Raw genomic sequence first — 17,972 nt, forward strand, 5'->3', positions numbered from 1 at the left:
TTGAATAAAGCATGGGTTTTCCATTAGCTGGGCAGATGCACTAGAGAAGCATCTGCTGCCATGGCAACATCTGTCTGCAGAGGCAGTGTCTGAGCATCCATCACAGGAACAGGACTTGGAGACCCGATGTCAGGCTGTCCTGGAAAGAACACCAACGAGGGAGCTCTCCTGCACAGTGCTAGAAAATAACACCAGTGGAGTGACATTTGCCAGAAGAGAGAGAGACACTACAACTAAGCATTACCTGGCAAGAGAAGCAGTGTTCTGGAAATAAAATAATCTAGCTTATCTCCATTCCTTAGCATTTGACACTCTCCTGTATCTGTTGCATTCATAGCTTTTTAACTCAAGGAAATTACATAAGGAAATACTGGAGGCACCTTATGCTTGCCTGACAGGCCAGAAGGTGGCAGAAGGGAAGTGTTCATGGTAATAGGTAAGGAGAGGCTATGTCCAGACATGCTATAACATACTACTCTTAACATATAGTAGGAAATACTGTGACCTGAAATATTCATAAAAACAATAAAAAAAATTTGAAGTTACCTGAAGCATAAAATGTCTGTCTTGTGCATCCTCCAGCCTCAAATCCTGATTGTCAAGATGAGATTTCAGACGGATCAAAAACTCATTCTGCCTGTTAATGTCTGTTGCCAAGATCAGAGAGCCCAACTGCTGCTCAATGTCCTGTCTGCAATGAAGGTAAATAAACCCTTTTAATCATGAAACCATTCAACATTAAGAGCTCAAAACAACCTGCTCTGGATCACTGGAACTGGCACAAAGCTCCCTCTTTCTTTATGGACCCAGTCTGGTCAGTCTCTGCTGGGTTTTCCAGGGTACAACTGTTCTACCTGCCCAAGTGGGTTCAAGAATAGATAATGTAAAGGAAAAATGCCTGTTGGCACAGGTTGTTCTGAAAGCTTCTGAAAAGTGCTAGGAAAGTACAAAAATAACCCACTGTGAAACAACAGCATGTTGCATCAAGAAAAATGATCACGTCTTACTTCAGCTGCTCAGAGCTGAGCGGTGAACACTGCAACTTTGAAGATGCAGTCAAAGTTGTGAAGGTCTAGACTGAATCCCTTTAAAGTTGTTGGTCTGATGCAAAGAATTTCTGGAGGGATATAACGCTTACTGCTTCCAGGTAACTTGTTTATATTCCTGGTAGGGGCACCTGTGATTTAAAATGTATTACTGCAGTCTGTTCACTGTCTCAGTCTCCCATCCTTGGTGGGACTAACACAAGTAAAAAGCTAGCAGCAACTTGGCCAAGTTGCTCATGTGGCTGTTCTTTTTTTGCTTTATCCTTAAAGACTGAACCACATTCCCTCAGTGACGTGTGGAAGTCCGGAGCAGTCTTGATGCTCCTCGACCAACTCCTTCAATTTCCTGTTTTTAATCACTAAATCTTTCCTTATTTGGTTGGTGCTATGTAAAATGAAAAATGCCAACAATTGATCTGAACAAGTCCACTCTTGCTGGGACTCTCCGTGGTCCTGGTGCTGAGAGTGGCCATTCCTGTGTTGCAGAAGTGGGTAGGTCTTTAAAATTACTTCCGCTGTATAATTTCATCTCATGATTTCACAGTGGAGAAGGTGCAGGAAGTTCAGCCTATTCTGAAGCCTGGGCCTCTTTCCCAATGTGCTTTCAAGAAGGGAGAAGGAGGCCATGGCCTAGTTTCAGTGATTCTGGTGGACACTTACGTGACCTCCTTGGGCAGGTGGGCAAGCAGCCGTGACTCTCGAAGCATGCCTATGGTAGAGCGCCAGTGGTGGTTCTCCAGCACGGACACATTCTGGGGAGGAATAACACCCATAAAACCAAGGATTAGGATGGTATCCATGGTACAGGTACACATATGGATTTGCCATGTCACATGATACCCAGAGCTGGTTGGACATTCTGTAACATGAGCCTAAAATGTGTGCTTTTCAGCCACAGTTGGATTAGAGTAACTGGTCTAGATTTCCACAGTTAAGGACCTTGTGCTTCTGGGTTTCTTAGCTAAGGGTCAGCCCTAGAGGCCTGTTGTTCTGCAGTTTTTGAATCCTGCTGTGAACAGAGGAGCTAATCTCATCTGAGTGGGAGGCAGTTTGCATTCTAGCAGATTTATTAACAAATAAATTAAAGCAGGAGTGCAAAAGCGTATTTTTACCTCCTACTGATTCTAGGCTGACTTTTCAGCCTCTACAGTTTGAATGCAGAGAGGACAAGAAAAAGAAAACTAAACTGCCAAATTTCCCTTTGAGTCAGGGAACTGGAAGCTGCCTGCAGCTGTTCAGTGATAACAAGAGGAATAGCAGTACTGCTGAGCATTTGCAGGCTTCAGCAACTCAAGTCTGCAACAAATTTTGACTCCTCTTTGTTTTCTTGCTTTTAACTAAGTGGAACCAAAGTTAGGTGGTGAAAAAAAACTGCTAGGGAGTTGAAACCCAGCTTTCTAGGTTGTCAGTAAATTACAAGAAATTTTATACCTTATGTCTGATGACTTGAAATTACTATCCTAACACACAATGCATTTTCCCATCATCACTTGTTTAGTTTACAGAGTACTTTCTACCATGAAATGCCTCAGAAATGTCACTTGTTCAGAAACCTCTATCATCTGTTCCCTGTTTTGGGCAGTTCACATCTTTTGCAGTAGATGAGAACTGGATAAGAAAAACAAAACAGAACAAACCCGAACCAAAGCATACACCAAACCTTTTGAACAGGCAGCAGAAGAAGGACTCCACCCTGCCACTGCCAGCAGGGAAAGTGGAGTCAGAATCTCTCTCTCTAGCCACTGCTGACCTCTAGCTCCTTCACGCACAGTCCCACAGCTCTGAGGTATTGCTGCCATAGTACCGCCTTTCCCATGGGACATGATGTGCAGCTTCCACTTTTCCAAGAGGGACTGAGCAGTATTTTCTGCCTAAGTCTGTCCCATCTTTCTTTGTAGTCCTGTCATATCTGGTGACAGTTAAAACACTAAACATTGCCAGTAACCAAGATCCAATTTGCATTTTGATCATCTTGCCTAGTGCAAAGGTGAGAGTACAAATTGGATTGACTTCCTATCGCACTATTTTCCACAGTGCTTTTTGTTGCTTCTGAATTCACAGAAACAGTATTGCTTTGTTATTTCTCTGGGTTTGTCTATTTGTTTCCCTTACAAAAATCACAGATTCTGGGGGAAAAAAACCAAAGTAAAACCAAATCCAAAATTTTCAAACCATGTAAAAACCAATTCCTTTTCTTAGGAAGAGCTGATGGACTCAGATCGCAACATCAGTTATGCAATACAGAAATTACTTTTGACAGCAATCCTGTTCATTTGCCAACTTAAATATCCCTTTTCTCCTTTTGCCTAAATACATCAGGATGGACTTTTGCAACCCTACACTCTGACCAAGAAAAATAAGAGAATGTAATAGGACATAATAACAAATTTTTTTTGGTTTTTTTTCACCTACCAAGTCGCAGCACTGAATACTGGTCCCAAGAGTCACCCCAAAGCCACAGGCTGCCATCTTCCTACTAACTTGGACAAACTCTATCTGATGTCACCTTTAGCTTTTGGGAAGGTTTACACTTGTTTAAGACAGTGCCTGTGTGCACAGTTTCCTGTGACTCTGGTCTGACTGCATCCTCGAAACATTGTGATCAGGGAGATCCTCCTTGGAGCACGCTGTGTCCTCACATCCCTTCCAGCATGGCAGCCTTACTTGCGGTGAGGAGCTGCTTCAGCAGCACATGCCTCCAAGAGGGAATTAGACTCCATGGATGCAGCTGCTCCTTGGCCATACTGAAGGCCAGCCAGAATAGGGCTGAGGCACCTGAGAAGCGGTGTAGGCATCTGAGACCTTTCCAGCATCCAGTTAGTAGCTACTCATAGGAAAAAGCACACTCAGGTAGTCAATTTCACATCTTTACATTTCTGCTCTTTGCCTGCTGCTGTAAGGGGAACCTCAAATTGACATCACTGTACTGTTTAGTTTCCCACACTGAAACTACAGGGAGGAGGGAAAAGGAAAGGTCACATTGACAAGCAACAACTGAGCATGAAGTCATATGACTCTCCTCTTAAATGGAAGGAGCCAGAATCCCTGAAGCGGCTGCCAGCAATTATTAGAGTCAGCTATTCCCCCTAGGAATAGCACTACTGCTTTATTAAGGCTAATTGCCATGAGCTAGCTGATCACCCAGGCTGGTGGGAGACAACCCATGCAGGGAAAGTCTCCATGCTGGCCTGCAGACTGGGGCTCTCAGCTCTGCTTCACGTGGTGTTTTGGTTTTTTAAAAAAACTGAGTAGTGCAGCTTTGCTTTAAAGGCTGCACTACAGGAAGCTTCTGTTGCATTTACAGCCCAAGCCCAGCAGATTGCTGTAACAGAGACTTCAGGACTATGACAGTTTATTTTACTTAAGCTACCACAATATTTCTAGTCTGTTACTTAGTCTGAGCTATTCGAACCACTGCATTCAACATACACACTGGAAAAAGAACAGTAACTTGAAGAGAGGGAGACTTGCTACTAACTAGGTGCAGAGCAAATTTCAATTTCAATTCAAAGTCAGAGGGGATCAGACTTTCTTTCAATCTCTTCAATCTATTCTTACTCATTGAGCAGTTCGTTTAACTACATAATATTAAATAGTCAAAAATGACACTTATAATTAGAAGCGTTGCTTTTAAGGAAGATTGCATAAGAGTACTGACGCCCAAAATGCACTTTCCTATTTCCAGCTTACCTACATTGAAGTTGTAAAGTGTCCTTTCATAGTTTTCTGAAATGTTTTGTACTACAGATGTTGTATGTGATCTATCCACACTTCTAAACTTTTACCCTTCATTTAAACGCCAGACAATGCAAGTTAGAAACAAAGTCTGCATCACATTACAAGGAATGTTGTTTGTCTTCCTCACAGGAAAACTAACCTCCAGACCACTAGAGTCCCCTTCTGTGCTCTCAACTGTCCTTGTAATGCTGGAGATTTCAATGAACTGCTTTTATCTTTCTAGAAAATTATGGTGTGTGCAATCACGTGCAACAGACCGTAGCAAATTACCCCCCAGATTACAAAACAAAGTGTCTTGCATCAAAAAATACAGATTGAGTTTGAAAATAAATACTGAAAGCTCTGAAGTCCTTGGTGATGTCTTCCTGAAATATGACTCTTCTCACATATGCTTTTCAGAGGCTGTCAAACACTTTATATCTTTGTCAAGAACTGACCTACCTCATTTTGCAAAACCTTTTCTTCCAAATGTAAAGTTTTAATTTAAATGTCAAGAGACATTTAAAAACATAGAAATGCCATACATGGATAAGTCCACTGTCTCAATGACAGATGATTGCCAGCTCTGTTAAAACTTACTTTCATTTGATCCTTTTGCTGATTAATCCCAGCAGTTCTGTGGCTCTGCTGCTTAAAAACCAAAAACCTAAGAACTTTGTTTCTGTTTCAAGCACATGTTAAAGTACATGTTTTAAAGACTATTCACTAAATCCAAAATTTTGACTATAAATGTTTTCAGCAAAACTTTTTTCTAGGAGTTATTTTTATTGGCATCCATATACTGTATACTACTAAAATCTTTCAAAACAATGTGGGATCATTTTCAGTTAAAATAACTCAAACTTGCCAGTGAATGTCCTTAAGTAGGGTACTTCAGATCTCATTTGCTGTTGAAAGATTGCATTTTCTGCTTTGTCACTGCCTTTTGTAACCAATATTTGTAAGTATATTCAAACCCAAATACCTGAGAAGAAACCACTTCTCCAAGATACCAGTATTTTAGCTGTATGTCTTTCAGATTAACCTGCTTTTTCAACCTAATTATAAAGTACTGTTTGCCACTATTAATTTGAGAAGGAATTGTTTGTACCTTTTCAAAGACAAGGGGTTTTGTGGAATGGCTCTACTCACTCCTCTTCAGAGCACCCTTACCATTCCCAAAGTACTGCAGCTTAGGCCCCTGGCTTTTTCCCCTCCGCACTCAGCTGGCCCGACCTTTAGAAAAGACTGGACCAGAAACATATGGCTATGACACAATAAGCTGCATCAGCTTATGAGGAGGCCAGTCACAAAGTTTGCAGTGTTTGAGCATAACTGTGCCTTGGCTGGGGCTCCCACAGTCCAGCCCATTCCCATGTCTGAGGGCAGGACAGTTGCACCATTCCACAATCCACTTCTTATGGGAAAACCCAAACGTTGCTTGTGTAGAGTAGAAAAAGAGATTATCAAGCAGTAAGCACATCACAGCAATCTCTCAATTTGCTAAGTATGTGAATGTAGCTACTAGTGAGTCTTTGTCAGGTAGGCTAATTTTTAATGTTATGGATATTCTGTTTCTGACAACCTCCACAAAGGTGGAAATTGACTCTTCCAAAGTGGCTGGAAAGCAGCCCAGTGGGAGTGCTGGTTGACAGCTGGCTGAACATGATTCAGTGTGTGCCCAGGTGGCCAAGAAGACCAAGGGCACCCTGGCCTGTATCAGGAATAGTGTGGCCAGCAGGACCAGGGCAGTGACTGTCCCACTGTACTCGGCACTGGTGAGGCCACACCTTAAATGCTGTGTCCAGTTCTTGGCCCCTCCCTTTAAAAAGGACACTGCTAGAGCATGCTAGAGGTGCTAGAGCATGTCCAGAGAAGGGCAACAAGACTCATAAAAGGACCAGAGAACGTCTTACAAGGAGGGGCTGAGGGAGCTGGGGGTGTTTAGCCCGGAGAAAAGGCAGCTCAGGGGGGACCTGTTTGCTCCCTGCACCTACCTGCAAAGAGGCTGCAGGGAGGTGAGGGCTGGTCTCTCCTGCTGGGACTGCAGTGAGAGGACCAGAGGGAATGGCCTTAAGCTCAGACAGGGGAGATTCAGATTAGACAGTAGAAAAAAACCTGTCACTGTTAGGGTGGTCAGACACTGAAATAGGTTGCCCAGGGAGGTGGTGGAGTCACCATTCCTCGAGGTGTTTAAGAGGTGTCTGGATCTGGTGCTGGGTGAACAGTTAGGTTGGACCTAGGATGATTTTAAAGGTCTCTTCCAACCTTCATGATTCTGTGATTCTATCAGTCTGTGATTCTAAAGGCTAGAAATCACTATTAACTCCATTTACTACCTGTGAATTATGGTTAGTGCAACCAAAATTAAGATTTGCTCTGGCAGCAAATTGCTCTGCCCATTGTATATATAAATACAATGCAAAGAATAGAGAGATGTGCATATATAATAACAACGTACACATGTGTGTGGAGATTATACTCATAGGACAGTTTTAGATAAAATACAGAGCTACAATGATTGCCATGGGCCTAAATCTCAAATTTATTCAAAAAGGACCACAAAAATCAGGCAGCATGGGTTCATTGCTGGCGATTGAACAAGAGGGTCTGTGTTTTTGTTACAGGAAGTTTTCTACTACTGCTTGCCAGAGCTGAAAGGATGTATACTAGGTAAAGGACAACTCTGTACTTATCCCAGACTTATGTTTCTCTCTGAGATCTTTTACTGGCTGCTCTTAGAAACAGGATACTGGTCTAGACAGCCTGTGGTGTGACCTAGTGGCTTTCTTGAAGTTCTTTGTATCTCAAGGAATGTTACTGTAAATGTCTACAACTTTTCCTTTGGTTTCATCTGTCTTCTATTTTTTTTTAATGCAGTGTTCATTAAATGTTTCATTTTACTACAGCCACATGAAGCAAAGGTTTCCTTTAATGCAATACTAATTTAGAGCATGCCTGCTGGTTATCTGCCCACTGAAAGAAGATGAGATCTTCTTGTCATGATTTTAAATGTCCTACCCACAGTTCATCACCCCAGATTATCTACAGCAGAAACAACTCACACAACTGATCTGACTTAAATGTCCCCCCAAAAAATCTGACATTTCCACCTCTTTTCCTGTACCAGCTTTGCTCTAAGAAGTGACACCCAGTGAGGTCCTTGACTGAAATTGTCCAGACTCCAAAGTGTAGGATCACTTGACCCACATCCTTCTGCTGTCAGATTTTGGCATTAAAAGTTCACTGCAAATTGCTTAAACTCTCCTTGACTGCATTTTTATGTCAGCAACTTAATGAGCAGTTTTACCTGGTACAAGCTGGCAAGGTGGTGTTTGGTTTTAATCAGAAAGGGTTGGTTGACCCCTGGGTGATCCACGTCATGAGCTGCGGCTGCGAGCAGTCCGAGCATGATGTCCGATGGGGTGAGGAAGTTGGCAAGCTGAATCATCACACACATTAATCACAACAAGAACATGAACAGTAAACACTTATTTTGGTAAATAAACAAACCAGCTGACATCATGGCATAGATTGGGTGTGTTGGCATTTGTACACAAATGTCAAGTATAAATTTTGTGAACAATATTTTCAAGGTAAATGTTGAACATACATCTATAAAGATATTATACTACATAATCATCTTTTATTACCCTTTGTATTTCTTATCTCTTTATTACTGATGGCAATATAAGGATTGTTGTAATAGAAGGGCTTCAGCATAGTCTCATTTGTTTTAAAAAGCAAACAGGTAGCCTGGCAGGTTGTCATATGTTATCATCCATTGTACTCTCCAAATATTTATTAATGCCAACAAAATATCAGGCTTCTTGCTCTAGCATAGCACTGTATTATAAAATGCAGAGTTTATCAACTTCTGAAATGTCAGCCTTGGCTCTTAAATACCTATCTCAGTTCAAGTATATGTATTTTATTAGGGAATATAATTTAACCTTCTAACTTCAAACATTCAAGTTGGAAAACTTGTCCAGATTTTTTTCTGCTACAGGGGTCATTTAGAAGCAAAGAAAGGTAGTCTTAGCACTTTCTCTTTGTGAGAGTGAGGCAGTTATTGCCAGCCCAATGAGTCTGTACAGAGTACAGCTCTATGAGATGAAAGAAGCATCCTGAGGTCAGAACTGAGGAGCAGTATGAGCAGTATGGTCCAGGTTCTGGATGTTGCCTGTCCTCTGCACTTCTTGGCAAGAAAGGACTTGCAGATCTTGCAGGAGATGAAAATACAGGAAAGGTGGGGCCTGCTCCTGTCCTCACCATTGCTATATTCTTGCATAACAAACTGCTAGTTCTAGCAGAACATCCTTTCATTTCAGCCTAGCCAGAAAAGATTAGTTATGTTCTTATACTGTGGCTCAGCACAGCAGTATCACAATGCCTTCCAGTAACACACAAGGCACCAGCACTCTGATGCTGTGAGAACTTGCAGCAGCAGACAAATACTCATGCAGAGGACACCCTTGCAACAGACCCATCTGAAGGGGTGGGCCACCACCCTTTCCTGCTGAAATTGCACCTAATTTGGTATTTTGAAATAGTGATGTGGGGAGTTTATGCTCTGAGGCGGCTGAGGCACAGACATGCACTGCCTCCTTCTGAGCTTGATGGGAGAAGAACTTCAGGCACCAGTGGGTGGCTGGGTCACAGTGCCGTGGTGGCTGGAGCTCATATGGCAGCACTCAGACAGGATGCCTGCGTGATGAGAAGTGACTCTCACACCTTGACCGAAACAGCTGTAATCTGTAGCCAAGGCTGCTCCTGACTTGTTGCTGACTTGCAGCAGACCATCACTTTCTGCTGTCTAGAAGTATCTCTTCGTCATTACCTTGGGCTCCCTCAGATAGCAGTGCATAGCTTGTGTGACATCAGCAGCATGGACAGCATTGTGGTATGGGTTCTGGCTATGGTAGTCTTCTTGAACCATAACTGTGAATCAAAACAGAAAACAAAGATCCTTTTGTCCCTGAATGCCATGGCCACAAGTGGGAACTGGACTTAAAATACAATCTGAGGTTTTGCAGTCAGCTGCCTGAGGACTTCCTTCAAATAGCTGTAGTTTATTTAAATTGCTGCTTTTATCGGGGTACCTTTAGAGAAAAAAATGCATGAAAGGATTTGTGAGGCCCAAGGGGATATACTGGGACTAGCGCATAAATCACCTCTTTCTTGCCTTAGTGAAGGCTCTCATTGAGGAGTAAAATAAACAAGGAAGAGAGGCAAATTTATCCACAACGGAGTGTAATTATTTAGGCTTCTGTTGTAGGGTAGTAGTGCGCCATTAAGGCAGTACCACCTATTTTACGGCAGCAGGGAGTGAGACCCTGAGATCCTGCCATGATTTGTTATTTGAGTGATGAACTACAGGCAAAGGCATTTCTACACCCCCCAGGGGAAGAATCAAAAAAAAAACAGCATTGGGGTATTCACAGCAAAATCTCCTGTGACAATTTTAGTCACATCTGTGTGTTCATTTTAAAATGCCAGTCCCTCTTGCTTCAGTTTGCAGCGCTGGAACCAGTCCAGTTGGACCAGGAGCACCAACCTCTTAACTCTCAGCTTTCTCTGAGACAGAAAAATCATTGAGATGTGTGCTTCACATCCCTCTGTTCCTTGCAGCAGCATGTGCACCATTACGTGGTGGTGGGACACCACCACGTGAGTACTGGAGGCTGCATGTGATCGTGCCTAAAGCACTCTCCTAGACATGATAGAATTAATCAAATGGAAAGCCAATGATGGGCAGATTTCCCATGGCGCTTGCTGCCAGCACGAGGAGCGCCAAAGAAAGTCCAAGCCTTCTGTTTGTTTCCAGCCACACAAGCATCAGGAGGTACAGTGGGTAATCCCTTAAACTGTGAGTTTATACCACTAGCTCTAATTACCATACTGTCCGCTTCACGTCTGCCCATAGGAGTTAGAAACAGCAGGGAGATTTTGTCCGCACCAGAGGAACACTTTCCAGAAGCAAAAATTAGGCAGTCTTAAAGAAGAGACCCTGCTTTGGAAACTCTGCCTGACAGCCTGAAAAACTGGCATTTAGCTGCTTTCAAAAAGTGATGCAAAAAGTAATTGATTTTGGCCAATTTCTTCTTTTGATTCACTGACAGCACGGGGCTAATATTTCTGTTGGCAGTAACAGCAGCAGGGGCTTTCATCAACACTGTTCAGTGTAGACAGGACAGCTTGATATAATTTGTTAAATTTTGCACATAAGCTTTTAACTGCCCTGGGTCTCAGTGGTCTTTTAGTCACTAAAATAATTACACTGCACCACAATTGTACTGTGCATGCGTAGGTTCTGCAGTGTCTGTCTGTCTTTGTGGACCTAAGCCAGCCACATCTCTGCATGGCATATTTTATTTTAAATCACCAGTGTGACTGTGCTGCTGGGATGCTTCAGCCCAATGCAGAGCCTTTTGAAATCCCTCCACCGATTAGGTACTGAACCAAGTACGTGAGTGCCTGAAACTGTATGCTGATACATATCATAGACATTTTTTACTGAAATATTTCCAACACCATCATAATTTTTACATAGACAGACCAAGCCAGTGCCTTCTTTGATGCTTTACTTAATCTACAAACTTCATTCAAAGATGGCTTTGAGGTGTGCACTTACCAAAAAACCTGTGTAATGTAACCATGTCTAACTGGAAATGGTGAATAAGTCCATGCACATTGAAGAGGTGACAAAGCAGTGTTACGAGACTGTTTCCTGAAAGGAGAAAGGAACAACTCTTAAGTTCCCCCATACATGTAGTTACAAACCAAGTAAGGCTAAAAATCTGGGTAATTTCCTATTGGTCAGCTCCTATCACCTCATCTCCAACGAAGTGAGCTTAGATGACTCTCACGTACTCAGAAGTCACTTACACAAATTGCTCCTACATGTAATCAAGATTTGATGGAAATGTTGTACCAATGGAATGCCATTCTTGTGTGCCATAAAGTCACATTTGCTGTTTCAACATGACAGGCAAACTGTGGTTTTAACTGGAAGAAGGCAAACTGACATGGTTTTAACAAAATCTTTGACAGGCTTGTCTGAGAGCGACATCATTTTCATAATTCAGGTCTATCTTTAGAAACAACAGAAACAAGAGTGGCTTTTCTGCCATTTCGGTTTGCCATACTGTACAAATTAATTAATTACTAAAAATCAGGAGTATGGAATTAATGTTTTTATTTTGCATATGGCTGCATAAACATGTAATTAACCCATGTAACCTAGCTCAGCTACAACTGCATCCCATAACAATGACACAGACAGGAAAAATGAGTAGCAGCATTTACAGTCTCAAATCCCACTGTAATGCTGCACTGGCCTTACTGTAAATCCAATACTGGGAACACTGGCAAAATTGAGCCTTACTAGTATTGCATGATCAGCTATACATAAACACAGTATTTAAAAAAGTTTGCACTGCTTAATTCAGTGTCACTGTTTCCATAAAAGTTAGAAAAAACCCCAAACCAACCAACCCATACTACACATAAACAAATTTCTTATTTAATGTAACTCAGGAAGGAAAATAAATATCTGTATGAAGAACACATGGAAACTTACTTGGTCTTGACTACCGAGCAGGGGCACAGAAAAATAATTTAGAAGAATATGCTTTTTCTTCCCAGGCAATTTGCAATAATCCTTTTCACTCTTCACTGCCAGTCACTCAGCTGAATGACTCTCTAAACCAACTTTTTTCTACATCTTCTGCCCCAACCAAACCTAACTAGACTGGGGTGAGGAATGAGGGATCTCAGTTCTCTGAGCAGTACAGAAAGGGGAAAGGTGTGACCATGCCCCTCTCTCATACTGAATTACCTGATCAAGAGCTATTGTCTGAACATTTGTGGGGAAGGGGGATGGTTTTACAGGCATTTATTTAGAGAAAACATTTAATGGATTTTTACTCTCTTTAAAAATTTCCTAATTTTTGCTGCTGAACAGAAGCAAAGGTATCTTCACTGAAACGACTTTAGTACTGATAGAAATTGACTGATTATGGAGATCTGGATTCACTGACCAATGTATCTAACAGGCGTATTTAAAGTGGCTTGGAAGTTTCACAGGCAAATTAAACAGAAGCATCTCTTGAAAAGGTGACAACAAAAAATGTAGGGGATTAGGTTAGTACAAAAGCACAATTGAAACATTACCCTATAGCTCAGGAAAAGCCTGAAAAAGCTCCAGGATGTGTTTTAATAGAGGTTAAATATGGCAAATTTCTCTTCAGTAATCTGAACTGTAAACATTTAACAAACAATTAATTACAGATTTTTGAATAGTCATATACGAGAGAGAGTAAAATAAAGACTTAAAAAATTTACTTACCATTTGTCAAGCGATCAAACAAGAAAATGTCAAAATCCCACATTCCCACTTTGGATAGCATATGCTGGAAAAAACAAATGTGAAAAGGCCAATGACTGGTACGTCACACTGTAAAGCAGATTTTTATTATTATTCCACATTAATCAGTCACAGGATTGGTTACTACAGCTTTAAAGATTTTTTTGAGAAACCTAGAGAGGTCATATTTGAAATACCAGAAATCAGTCTCATGTGGCTGTACTGCAAAAAATATCACTTTCTCTTTTAACTGAGAAGGTTCTGAATATAACACTAAAAATACCAGCTAAATGGAACTCAAACAATGACTAATATAAACCAAAATATTATGAAAATATTCCCTTTTACTGCACAAATGCTTTATTGTTTCTTCATGTCCTCAGACTGTCAGTGCAAATTCTCATAGGTTTTTAATACAGTTTTTAATTTTAATAAAATCTTAGCTCTCATGGTGAATATGAGTTACAATGTGCTAAACAAAGCAGTACACAGGAACAGCTTTTATAAATTTAGATACAGTGCTACTGTTAAGCCCACTCAGACATGCAGACGAATCCATCATTACCTACAACTGCAGGAGCTGAGTCAGGAGACTGATTCTGGACTACCTCTATGACCTACAGTGATGTATGTGTGAATGAAATACACATTCACTCCGATCTCTAGTCTACATTCAGACAGTTCTGGATTCTTAATTTCTTTCTAACACCTGGCACATAATCTCCTCCAGCAGAGAATAAAAATTGCCTAGGCATATAATCCCAATGCCATCAGTTGTGAAAGTTTTGCTAGAAAATACCACTCAAAGTGTAAGAGCTGCAAAATAATAAAATTTTATTTTGATCACTGTGAAGTTTGCAGTCAATGTTCCACGCTTCCTAGCCTTTGCCACTATGGAGAGCTCTTGTGGGTTGCCTAATAGCTGTTCCACAGCAGGTGAGAGACACCTGTCTTTTTTTAAGTGGATGAACTAAATGCTGTGTCAGGGCTGCACTTAAATCAGTAGCTTAACCTGAAATCCTTCATTCTTTAGTAACTTCATATTATAATTTCAGTTGTTGGAATCTGAAAATGCTGAGTAGATTTAGCAACATTATCTGTTGCTTTGAGACCTATGTATTTAAGGCTGTAACCACAAATGAGGAATGGACAATCTGTTTGTTGTGAGATAGGCACATAACGCGGGTCATTTAAGAAAGATCTGCCAGGAATTCGGTTATCTGAAGACTAAAACAAAACTGACACTCTCTGTAGCATTATTAAAAGAACTGGAGAGCTGGAGACCAGTCTTACCCTTGCTTGCCCAAGGTAGTCCTCATCCAGTAGGTACAGTGAGGCTTGTGGTACAATTCCACGCAGTAACCGGGATGCATGGAAATATCTCTGGAAACTTAACAGTCTTTTCACCTTTTTCTTGGTGCCAATTTCCCCTGAGAGTGTAGTATCTGTGAAAAGCAATCAGTACAGAAACCATGAAATCCAAGGTGATGGATGACATTATCAGTTTAATATGAGAAATATCAAACACTTTAAAATAGTAATACAAAAATCGTGAAGTTCACGCTTCTTGCCAAGCCACATGAAGGAGCAGTATTCAAATCACTTCAGCATAATATATTTGTTTATTTTAGAAAGGAAATATGTTCCAGGAAAGAGAATACTATTGAAGGCTTTGAGTTGAGTTCAGTACACTGCCTGCCACAGCCTTTGATGTGACCCAGCTCAGCCACGGGGGGAAGGGGGTGATACATCTCCTAACTCTAAGTGTTAAGGGGAGCCTAAATGACTAGGCAGAGCTAGGAACAGGAAAGCTGCTTCTACCTTCTCTGTTCCTAACTATACGCCTGAAAACAACTTTACATCGCTACCTCACAGGAGGTGTCATTGGAATATATTAAAAATTGCACAGCACTAGAAAGTGATCTTGATACAAAATCAAAAAAGTGACACCGATAGAGAACTCAAAATGCAGTTTGAAAACACCAATGTGACAGCCACTTTTGGAAAAGGAAATAAAAGAGAGAAATAAATAAGAATAGGTTAATAATCCTCTTGCATTGTCTGCTGTCATTTCTACATATTAAAGCAAATTATAAATGAAGAAAATATTTCAGCTGTGTAATGAGGAAAGCAGGTATATTGAGATAATACAGGCATTTCTATTACACAACTGAGTATGCTCTTTTCACTTGGTACCAGGATCATTCTAATTCCCTAATGCTGTATTAGGAGATTTTCATATAGGGCTAAATGTGACACACAAAAACCAAGGCAGTTTTTATACAGTGATTAAATCACTAATTAGAGTAATTAAATTACCTTATTGTTAGTAAGAAAAAATTGGAGGCTTTCTAAAACTCATAATGGTTTAGGTAATTTAATCTGAACTTTTAATAGAACCTCACGCTCAGTTGTGGTGTTTTCATTCTGCAGGCTGGTATAAGTTTTGGAAAAAAGAGAGACTAGAAACAGGACAGTTGGTTAAAGGTAGCAAGATACAATACAGTTTTATTTCTAAGACAAACCTTGTAAGAAACTGAAGATTAAACAGTCCTTTGAGAGAAAAGTAATGATTTCTTGAGTTAAGAAGCTCCATAGCAATTCACTGGATTTCAGGTTTAAATAAGAGCTCATGAAAAATATCTACACACTGAAGCTGACTCCCTGTTTTTTATTTTTCCATCTCTTTTCATGAAAAAACAGTGAATGTTTGTTCTACTGTGAAATTAAAATATCACTTTGTCTGCTGTTTCCATGGGTGGTATTATTCTGAGAGGATTTTCAGGGAAGTCGCTAAGGTTTTTTGGATCATGGATGGTTCAGGATTTGATTCCTCTAAAAGCAGCACCCTCTGTAGCAAGTTTCTTCCTTATTAAGTAATCCAACAGCTACTGAGCTGCACAAAGTCAGTAACAACATCCAAAAAAGCCATACTTTGTACTGAGGATCAATAGAACTTCCAACACCAGTAAGCCTCATGGTTCTCATGTGCAGACCAAAGACCTCACTGAGTTTTAATAACGCAAAAGCACAAAATAACTTCATTACATCTTGACAAGCCATGTGGTTTCCAGAATGAAAACAGTAACAACACCACTACTGTACCAGCCTGAAGGTCAGGTTTTCATTTATGATGTGTCAACACCTGCCTTGATTTTCTCACACATTTTAAAAGCTGGAACAATTTCATGGCCTGTTGAAGGAGTGACTAATGTAGGTGTGAACAGTTACCCAGTGGCAGCGACACATGGAGGAACCAGTAGACTTGTTTTCCTACTTCTTTTCATTTATACAGGGCTGCTATGAAATGGCTGGCATTCAGTTTAATTCCTGGATAACAAAACACTCTTAAAATAAATTCACTTTTTAAACTTGTGTTAGCTGTTTCTCAACTTTCCAACTTTCCTATTTCCACCTTAGCCCACAAGCTGTCACTACTTTCAGGTAACAAGTTTAAATTTTAAAGTACAAAAAAAATCACTTTTTTACATTAAAAACTAGAAGTCGCTCCCACTAATTTTTATCTAATTTAATATCTGTTTTTTCAGTTAAAGACAGATGACTGAAATCACCACCTACACTCTCTTAAACTGTCTTTAAAACTCACACATAGAGTTGCTGTGGATGATCTGAAGGTGAAGGTTTGGCCTGAGTCCCAACAAGCAGCTGTACATTGGATTATGAAGAAGTGTTTATTTTATCCTTTGGATTACCAGATCATTTCAGTAGCATAAATAATACTTGCCAAAGCACGAACAGGTCAGATGGAAACAAATAACTTCTTATTAAGAAACATATTTTCTGAACTGAACCATCAAACTTGCTTCCTATTGCTCTGTATGGTTTCAAGGGTCTCAAATTCAAACTTAGTCATCAGCAGACAGCACCCCTGAAACGTGACTTGATGTTTCAGGTGAGCTCTGTACTCTAGTATATTATACAAAAAAGATTACCCACAATAATCTGTTGTTCTGTATTTTTATTCATAAGGAAAGAAGTTCACAATACTGACAAAGAATTGCAGCAAATGTATTTTCAAAACTGGGTTCTTGACAGAACAGCCCAAATCCAGCACTGCAGGCTATCCATGTGCAAACTCTGTACGTTGACTTAAAAGAATATCATCATGTTAAAATCACATCCTTTGGGTCATTTCAGTAATAACTGATTTGCTTTTGAATCACAGGACTTAACAGCTGATTGTTACGACCCATCTCAGATTACTCTGACATCCACAATAATGTACTTTATTAGGATGGTGTCTTGCATAGAATTGGACTGACGCTGCCCTTCTCTGAGCACAACACACCCCAAACAAGCATAATCTCACTAGCATTTTCTCCTTCCCCTTCCAAGATCAGTGCCAAACAAAAAAAGGAAAAGCACAACTATATGAAGTTGAGAGAAAAAGGTTGAACAGAAGAGCAAAAGGCAATGCAGCCAAAAGTGAACACTTAAATTCTGCTCTCAGCTCAGCAGTTGCATCTGAATCTCCCAGAAGCAAAAAGCCATTCCCAACATATGGGACCTACCAGCTGACATAAAATCAAGATGCAGTTTTAAGATTAAATTAAGGATTTATGTGAATGAGTTAGAGTAAAATGCTGAACATACTAGTTTATTGACAACTATAAATTTATTTCAATTTAAATCGTAAATATAAAATTTTGATGATGACACATGATACAAGTCATACAGTGCCTTCAGATGAAACTGAATTACAAGGTAAATGAATCAAAAATAATACTGCAAATATCCCTGAACTTCAGCTGTGGAACTATGGATACTAGAACATATGCTATAGCATCTGGTTAAAGACCATGATCTGCAAAGCTCACATG

At 40.4% G+C, this 17,972-nt stretch overlaps 1 protein-coding gene across 4 annotated transcripts in view; it reads right to left on the reverse strand.

The window, feature by feature from the left end:
* The window catches only part of PDE7B (phosphodiesterase 7B), a 165,742-nt gene that overhangs the window by 7,233 nt on the left and 140,537 nt on the right, over nucleotides 1-17,972 (reverse strand). For all 4 annotated transcript variants that reach the window (XM_041423518.1, XM_041423516.1, XM_041423517.1 and 1 more), the window contains 7 exons: nucleotides 14,425-14,576; nucleotides 13,114-13,177; nucleotides 11,398-11,493; nucleotides 9,604-9,704; nucleotides 8,074-8,205; nucleotides 1,707-1,798; nucleotides 547-691 (listed from right to left, as the gene is read on the reverse strand). In XM_041423518.1, the coding sequence (XP_041279452.1) occupies nucleotides 547-691; nucleotides 1,707-1,798; nucleotides 8,074-8,205; nucleotides 9,604-9,704; nucleotides 11,398-11,493; nucleotides 13,114-13,177; nucleotides 14,425-14,576 (782 nt within the window). The remainder of the gene's footprint in view (nucleotides 1-546; nucleotides 692-1,706; nucleotides 1,799-8,073; nucleotides 8,206-9,603; nucleotides 9,705-11,397; nucleotides 11,494-13,113; nucleotides 13,178-14,424; nucleotides 14,577-17,972) is intronic.

Source organism: Onychostruthus taczanowskii, unplaced genomic scaffold (genome assembly GCF_017590055.1).
Source record: "Onychostruthus taczanowskii isolate IOZ18803 unplaced genomic scaffold, ASM1759005v1 scaffold78, whole genome shotgun sequence".
Taxonomy (NCBI): Eukaryota; Metazoa; Chordata; class Aves; order Passeriformes; family Passeridae; genus Onychostruthus; species Onychostruthus taczanowskii.